The 9,109-nt window shown below is 29.0% G+C and overlaps 1 protein-coding gene across 1 annotated transcript; it reads right to left on the reverse strand.

Annotated features, from left to right (window-relative positions):
* Positions 1 to 2,033: 2,033 nt before the first annotated feature.
* Positions 2,034 to 4,387, reverse strand: LOC120075874 (thaumatin-like protein 1). Its single transcript, XM_090312596.1, has 3 exons — positions 4,031 to 4,387; positions 3,281 to 3,950; positions 2,034 to 2,445 (listed from the first exon to the last, which is right to left on the reverse strand). Exons 1-3 carry the CDS (start codon positions 4,104 to 4,106, stop codon positions 2,274 to 2,276), a joined length of 918 nt encoding a protein of 305 aa, XP_090168722.1. The 5' UTR covers positions 4,107 to 4,387; the 3' UTR covers positions 2,034 to 2,273.
* Between the last annotated feature and the right edge of the window lie 4,722 nt (positions 4,388 to 9,109).

Below are 9,109 nucleotides of genomic sequence, written 5' to 3' on the forward strand. Positions count from 1 at the left end.
ATCTCTGAGGGCAAGATAGACTGGAACATCTAATTCTTCTCTAAATAGAGGTTTAAGGGCCACTTGAACACATCCGATGTGTAGATATTTGAATCTATCTATGGCTTGCTCTATAGATTCTCTTGGAAGAAGGCTGATTTCGGTAAACTCATCCTTCATTGCAAGATTTTTCTCGATGATGACAATGACGTCAGTTTGAGCGAAATTGAAGTTATTGATCTTATAGATTAGTCTTGGATCCAACTTAGGAATGGTCCAATTTTTTAGACGATCTTCAACTTTAGCAATTTCTGCTTCGGTTGAATTGTATTTTTGAATGATACATCAATACTTTGAGGTTATTTGGATTGTGAGTATTATCGAGGATCGTTTGGGGACGAGAAATCTTAGAGAGTAATTTAAAAAGCATGGGAGAAAGAGAGCGAACCTTGGGATTTTGAAGTAATCTATCAAAACTTTCTTTAAAGGTGTGACGAAAGTAATGATATTAAGCTAACATTGAAACAAATTAGAGTCTTTAATCGATTGATCTTTAATCTTTGTAAGACTTAAACGAATACATCACATTTTGTGATAATTTGTATTCAGCCATCAAGGTCAACCACGCCATCTTTCAGATAGAATACAAATCAATTACTAAATATGATATACCTTCTGGCCTTTCAAGGATAAGAGAGACTTCTGATTCAAATTTCTTGGAAGGTTAGTTTAAGATCATGACTAAAAGCCATACCATTGAAGACAATTTAACTTTCATGCTTCATTTTCCCAAGGCTCTAGAGAGAGAGACTACTCCATAGAGAGAAAAATAGATGAAAAGTTGAGCTTGATCGCTCTATACCATTTAGGGTCGAGATCGAGTGCTACTTATAAAATTGCTAGTAGGCCTAATATTATATAAGTTCAACTTTTATAATCTTGGGAAATTTTTGTAGATAAAAAAATGTCAAACTAATTATAAAATTAGTAAAAAAAAAATATTGATAGATATTAATAGACTTTTATCAATATTTATCAGTGGTAAATTTTTATAAGTTTCTATCACTTATAGACACTAATATACTTCTATCAATCTCTATAAAAAAAAGATTAAAATTTTACATAAATAATTTTCTTTATTTTTCTATTTTTGAAAATCCCCTTTAATCTTTATATAGTTTTTTTTTTTTTTTTTGTTAATCATCTTCAATGTCCCAAAAAATGTCCAAAATTGTGATTTTAAACTTTTGAGATCTTGAAAGTTTAATTTTATGTTTTTCAAGAATCTTATAAGATGTGGAGTATGGTTGAGACCCATTAAATAATAAATGAAAGTTCGCCGATTTATTTGGACAAAAAAAATTATACTGTATGTAGCCTATAATAATAATGATTTGAGATTTATTTATCCTATACAAGGCACTTCTTTCATTAATAATATTTTTATACGTGAAATAAAAACAAGTGGCAAATGTTTTTGTTTCACCTTCAATACAAGTTAATAATTCTAGTCGAAACTTCAAAAAAATAAAAATAAAACAAAAATTTAATAAATTCTTGAACTTTCACTATCATATACATATATGATTCTGGTCGTGCCCTCGCCATAATTTTATGATTTATAGATGCATGAAAGAGATTTAAAATGTCATTTTTTTTTTGGTAGTGTTAATCATTCATAAACTAATAAATAAATTAAATTTGAAGATAACACAGTCATAGCAGTGGACCCATATTAGTCTCCATCGTAAGAGTAAAGAAACGACGATGATGGGTAGATCTTCATCAGAAAAAAGGAATTAAAAAGAAAAGCAAAAGAAAAAAAAAAGAGGCATAATTGCATTTTCTGGTTGATGTCCAAAATCATTAAAAATCTACCAATCTTCATAATCCAGCAAAGTTTGTTCTTTACAGCAGGTTCCCCACCACAGCCGCCACCGCCACCGCCACCGCCACCGCTAACCTCCACCACCATCCACCAACCATAACATTTACAGATGAAAAGGCAGTTATTCCTTTCTAATTAATTAATCATTTTCCTTCCTTTACATTCATTTATTTTTTTTTTAATAGAATTAAAATATATAACCAAAGAATCAGTACTGTACAAGTGGCTTGGAAACTTGGGTTTCCTAATTTGAAAAATAACACACAACAAAAATTAGTTCCTAAATTAAGGCTCTTTCTTTCTCAACAATTTCTTTAATGGATTTATATATATATATATATTACTAAAATCAAGAAATTGTGAATTAAGAACTAGAAAAGAAAAAAAGAGAGAAGGGAAATAAATCTTAATGAAAAAAGAAAATGAAAAAAAGAAGAAGAAACAATGTTGAATTCAAAGTTGAAGACAAAAGCATTGTTTTGGATGATCCTTCTCCGGTGATGAAATCCGGCAGCCATGAACTGTCGAACGACACCGATGGTCCATCGCGGCTCGACGGGTCTCTTTCTGATTTTTGGCTGAAAAAAAAAAAAAAAAAAGAGAAAGGATCATGAGGAAGATGACTGTCAAAGTTGTCACTTTACAGGTAATGATTCAACTTTTTGATGTTAGATTGTTTGTAGGGGGAAAAGAAAAAGCAATGTGAATGCCAAAAGGTTAAAAGGAAACTGATTCATAGCGTGTGATAAAATTTTACATTTTAATTTTCCATGCACATACATTTAAAAGATTTAGTAGTAAATTAATGATTTTTTTTTAATGTGTGGAATATTTACATTTTTATATGATTTTGTTGTAGGTTAAACAAATCGATCCGAATTGAAATTACATATTGTTACAAACTTATACTATTGATCTCGAGGTTAAAGGTTAAACTTACCCACTTCACATATTTTTTTTTTTAAAAAAACAAATTAATAGAGGAGTAATTGTCACTTTCGACCTCACCCCGAGAATTTTGCCCTAATAACTAACGGTTAAATACAAATTCAAAATGTTATTAATTGTCTTATATATCATATTACTTATTTTTCAGCGACAATTTCTTAGAATAGAATAATTTAGAGTAAGTTTGAGATTGATTATAGACATGTTTAAAAATATTTTTAAGCACTTAGAAAGTCGATCAAAATAGATTCTTTAAAATAGTTAAAACCATTTTTGTCATATTCAAAATCAATTTTGAGTATGAAAATAATATTTAAGAGAATGATTGAATCTATGTTTTAACGATGTTCAAAAGTTGAAGTTTAACATTTTATAAAATATTGACTTAAAAAATAATTTTGAACTCGACAAAAGTGGTTTTAGCTCGTCCTTCATCTGTGAAAGGAGAGAATGAATGAAGTTTACCTTGATGATGAAGGGCAGAATGTAATGGTGTAATCTGCACCACTACAAGTGAAAGTGCTTGTTGCGTCATCAAAGGCATAGCTATACGATTTAGGGCAAGCCGATTTGAACATTTCCGAGTACATCGACGGCTTACAGGCGGCGGGTGAGTTATACGCGCCTTCGCAGCAGTACTCCGGCTTCCCAAACGCTTCACACGCGCTCATACACGCCTTCCCTCCACCAGCGCGTAGCTCCGTCGGGCACCGCCGGTTCAGCTCCGCCGCGCACCCAGTTGACTGACACGCACCGCTCCCACCAGTGGCATCCACCACCATCGGAATGTTGTAGCCGTCGACCAAGCTGACATCGTAAAAGTCCTGCGCACCGGCCCCACTGCCGATCGTAAACTCAGCTAGAGTCGCCGGCGGAGTTGCTCCGGCGCCATTGCATTCCATTTGGTTTGACCCACAATCAGCCGTTTGACAACTGCCCTGACCGGTGGCTGGGTCGAAGGAACAGCCGGTCCGACCCCAGAATCTGCCGGACCAACCCGGCGGCGCGTGGAATGAACGGGCCGCTCCTGGCGAAAGCTCGAATCCAGTGGATTCCAATTGGGTGTTGCCAAGAATTCCCGGCCAAACAGTGTAATCGCATCGATTAACAAATGTAAATCCAGCTCCAGAAACGCCTTTTAGAAAAACCCATTAAAAAATTAGTTTCAAAGGTGATCAATTTTAAATGATATGAAGAAGAAGAGTCAGGCATTACCTTTAAAGAAGAAGATCAAAAGCAGAGAGTGAAACAAAAAAGAAGGAGACACAAAATCTGTTTGAAGAAATCCCATTGAAGATTGAATAACAAGAAAAGTTACATAATTTAGGTAAAATTTGAGATCATGAATTGAAGATACACTGCATTACTGTATATCTTTGCTAAATGGGCTCTCTGAATTTCTCAAACAAAAATCAAAATTTCATCTCTGAAAATAAGAACTCTCTCTCTCCTCTTTTGATTTGAAGTTTTCTCTCTCTTGATGTGTATATATAAATGGAATTGGGAGTGGAAGATGAGAAAAAAGAGATTAGAATTGACTTTACAAGTCAGAACAATGGTGCTCTAAATAACAGAGCAATTCCGGCGGAGGAGAAGCTTATTAGTACTATTATTATTATTATTTAAAGATGTAATTAAGAAGGTTTTCTCTTTTTCCCCCCTTTAAATTTGTTTATATTGGGAAATATTTCATATTTAGAAAATATTTCCAAATATTCTATAAAAATATTTCCATACATTCTTTGTTATCTGAATATTTATTTATTTATATTTGGGTTGTATTTTAGGTCCACATTTTTACTAAATGAAAGATGAAAGGAATTAATAATCATATAATTTAATCAATTTAAATATTCAACTTTTATAAGTTTATCAATTTAAACTCCAAATTAATAAAAATATCAATTTAAACCTTGGATTTTTACATATGTATCAATTTAAACTCTGAATTTTCATAATTTTCATAAATGTATTAATTTAGACTCTCAATTATGTTTTATTCAAATGCACTTATGAGAGTTTAAGGTTTAAATTGATACACTTATTAAAGTTCAAGGCTTAAATTGATATACTTATGAAAATTCAAGGTTGTAATTGATATAATAATTAAAACGTTAGATTTAAATTGATATAACCCCCAAAGTTCAAGGATATAATTTGATATTTACCCTAATTATTAAGTAAGGAAATTTTGACCATAGGTATGTCCATTGTTTGAGTTCTAGTTACAATATATAGAACAAGATACCTCATTAATAGTTTTATAAATGGAATGGTTTGAGCCCGATTATGGAATCGATATGTCAAAATAAACATAAATCAATGGACACGTTATGTCAAATTGGCAGTAGCTCAATTCAATGGCTTATTTAGAATTTTTAGTTAGAAGGATATAAGTTCATATACATGTAATTTTAGATGAGTTATTGCAAAATTCAAAATAAATAATATCATTTACCTTAAATAAAAATTTAGTCCATAAACTTTGGGTTTATATCTATTTGGTCTTCAACTTAAAAATAAATTTAAAAGTGTATAATAATTCTCGTGTCAAACAGATCATTGAATTTTCAATTTTATGTTACGAACAAAAAAAAGGAAGCTAATATATATTTCTAATACGAACCATATATTTTAGGGCCTATATATACATGAATTCACCCTTTTCTTTAACATGAATTCCCCTTTTGTTTTAATAAGAAGTTTTTATCTAAGGGATTATTTTCCAATCACATCGATAGGTCGAACATTTTCAAATATAGGACCAAATGTAATTAGATCTGAAGTTTATGGACCAAAATAATAATTTTCACTTTCTTTTTTATTCTATATTTCTTTTTTGTCTTTTTGTTCAATTTCTTTTTTAAGTTTAGTTCTTAAAAAAAACAAAAACAAAATGAATGAAAGAAAAATAAATCTTCTAACTTTTAAATTTGGGTCTCAAGATTGGTGTATGAACTCAGACGAAAAGAAAGGTTGGAAAATTATTATTTTTCATATTTTTTTAGATCTATGAAAAAAGAAAATAAATTATGACACAAACAAAAAATTTAATAGAAAAAAAACACATTCTATAAATTATGGAACTAATTTAAAATTTTAGGATTAAAATTTCATAAATTTACAAATTTTAGTGCCCAATTTAATAATGATATAAGTTTGAGTGTCCTAACATTTATTTTATCTCTTTATTATAAATATATATTTTAATTAATTGAATTATATACAAATTAATAATTAAGTTCGATTAATTTATATGGTACACAAAATATGATTTTTTTAGAGTACAAATCACAAAATATGATATTTAAAGTACCATTACTGGTACAATAATAATAAAAAAAGTAGAATCAATTAAAATTTGATATGAAAAAGAGAGATCAGAGGTTAAGTCTCGTACCTGTCCTTGTTATACTAAAAAAAAAATTAAACTTTGATATGCTAAATCGGGTTTTTAAATTTTAAATGATGTCTTAACATATTTATTTAATAAATATTGATTAATTTGAAATGAAAAACTAAATACACCATTTTGCATTAAAGATTGGGATAAAAAATGGTGAAATGTTGATAAAGTTTGTGGGTGTGGTTTTTTTTTTTTTTTTTTAATTTTTAATTAAAATTTCTATCGTATTTTTTTAGCGCATCCCCAATGGTAATGTGAAACTTAGAAAATAAATGAAGGAATATACGATTAAATTGGACAAAAAAGTCGATAAACCAAATTCGAGATTATGCTTGTACATGAATCCTTTCAAATTATGGCTTTGAGTAAATTAATGGTTAATTGAAAGCATCAATTAGTGGATTTTTTGCTAATCGAATTTGATTCCCTCCTAACTAAATATCTCCAATTTCCAACTCCTTTTTTTTTACTACTTTTCTAATAAATCCAATTTTCAAGGTCTTGTTTGATTTTTTTTTTTTTTTTTTTTTTTTGTTGATAATATTAGGGACAAGATTAAAATCAACTAATATTATGTACATTTTTGTAGCATATAGTTAATTAGTTTCAATTTTATTTCTATTGTGGTAAAAATTTCAATATTACCATATCAAGCATAAGGTTAATTGATATATAGATGTCTTAGGACCTGTTTCGTAAGCAATCTGAAAACATAAATTTGAAAACAAGGGATTCAATGAAAATAAAATTGTATTTCATATTTTCAGATATATGTTTGGTAGTAGATTCAGAAATTAGATTGAAAATATATTTAGTTACTCATTAAATACTAGGTTGATTATTTCTGAACTTGTTTTATGTTTTTTTTATTTTATTTTATTTTATATAATTACTATTTTGTAATATCATATAATATATATAATATATTACATATTTTAAAGTACATAAATAATAGAGTTTATAACTTGAAATAGTATAACTCCATTTTAAAATTCTGAATTCAAAATCTGAATAACACTAAAAACATAAAAAAGTTGTTTCTAGAATTTGCGCGGTATAGATCACAGAATTCGGAAACAGTTTTCAAAAATAGAATCCAGACCGCTAACCAAAACATATTCACTAAACTCAGTGAATCTGAAATCATAAAACAGAATCTGAGTTGCTTACCAAACAGACTCTTAATAACCACGATATCTGTAATTAGAATCCTCCAACCCTTAATTGTACTAAAAAAAGAGTACAAATGTATACTTTTAATTCCTTAAAAAAAAAACAATGATTAGGTGTAGTCTAGATTGTACCTAAGTTTTTTTTCCTTAAAAAAGCGTGAAATTGTAAATCTAGTTTCTAAACTCTTAAATTATGTTAAATAATAGATATATATATTTTCTTGAGGTATCAAATAATAAATCTCTAAACTTTAAAAGTTTTTTAATAAATCTCTAAACATTCAATTTTGCACATGCTATATAAGTCATAGTGAATTTTAAAATGGTAAAATTTTCTCATATGTATGTAAACTTTCACTAAGTCCATAAACTTTCATTTTGTCTCTACTCAATCAAAAAATTTTAATTCAAATATCTATTTGACATTTTAAAAATTGAATAACATATTATGTTTAATTACATATTAGACACAAATATAAAAATTTGAGACTAAATTTGTGATGAATTTTTTTTTAATTACCTATCACTAATTGACCTAATATTATTAAACTATTTAATTCTTTTTTTTTTTACCATTTACTATTGTAACTATGTTTTTATATGTTGAAGAAAACAAAACCTAGGATTTATTGAAAGATTGAGACAAGTTTGAAACGAGTAAAAAGGTGGAAGTACTTCGAAACTTAAATTCAATCATGGTCACAAATTATAATCTATATTTATATATATATATACATTTTTTTAAAAATACAATTAAAAATATGAGATATTAAAGATCTCGTGGTCATTAACATACTTATATATTAGTTGAATTATGTTCGTTTTGACATATATATATACATATATGTGGCTATACTATAAGTGGATGCCTGGAATAGGATACAAATTTTTATTTTCTATTTTACTTTTTGCAAATGATAAAAATCCAAATTATTAAATTGAAATAGGTCAAAAGTTTATGCATTAAGAATAGGATTATTCTCATACGTCATTTCTTCAATCCATCGACCCTTCCTTCAATCTCTCCCATCTCAAATTATAAACTTTAGTCCTAGATTCATGTTTCCTTGCATCCATCCCGGGAGCGAAGTTACATCTCTAAACTTTTAAATTTGTATCTAATAGTTTATTAATATATTTATTTTTTTATAAAAAAATAATCAATAATAGATTCATTAGATATGAATTTTTTTGTCCTCATTTAAACCTGAGGGTGCCCATCGTTGGACTTCCCCTCCTTAACGAACTTTGATGCAACTGTTCTAAATAGTGATGTGGGTATTGGCGTCATTATTCGTGATTCCAATGGTGAAGCTATGCTTGTTATGGAACGCCACTGTCTTTTGATGGGTTCCGTTGAACTTGTTGAGACTTTAGTTTGTATGAGGATATCTCTAGAGCTCTTGAAGCTGGTTTATCTCCTCTTTGGGCTAAAATTGACTCCCTAATAGTTTAGAATTTGTTAGTTGGTAAAACGCGATATGCGAATGAGGTTCAAGCCTTTGTTGTCTCCGTTCGTGATTTATTTCGAGGTCAGTTACAGGCTTTCATTTGATCAACCACGAGAGTAATTCTGTTGCTCATGAATTAGCTCACCATGCTCGAAGATCTTTTGTTTTTTGGTAATCTGGCTCAAAGACCACCCTCCATTGGCAGATTCTGCTTTGCTTGGTGATTCGTTGGTTTATTAAGTTTTTTGTTTTTGTCATTTCTATT

The sequence above is a fragment of the Benincasa hispida genome, chromosome 4, assembly GCF_027475165.1.
Source record: "Benincasa hispida cultivar pf3 chromosome 4, pf3_genome.v1.1, whole genome shotgun sequence".
NCBI lineage: Eukaryota > Viridiplantae > Streptophyta > Magnoliopsida > Cucurbitales > Cucurbitaceae > Benincasa > Benincasa hispida.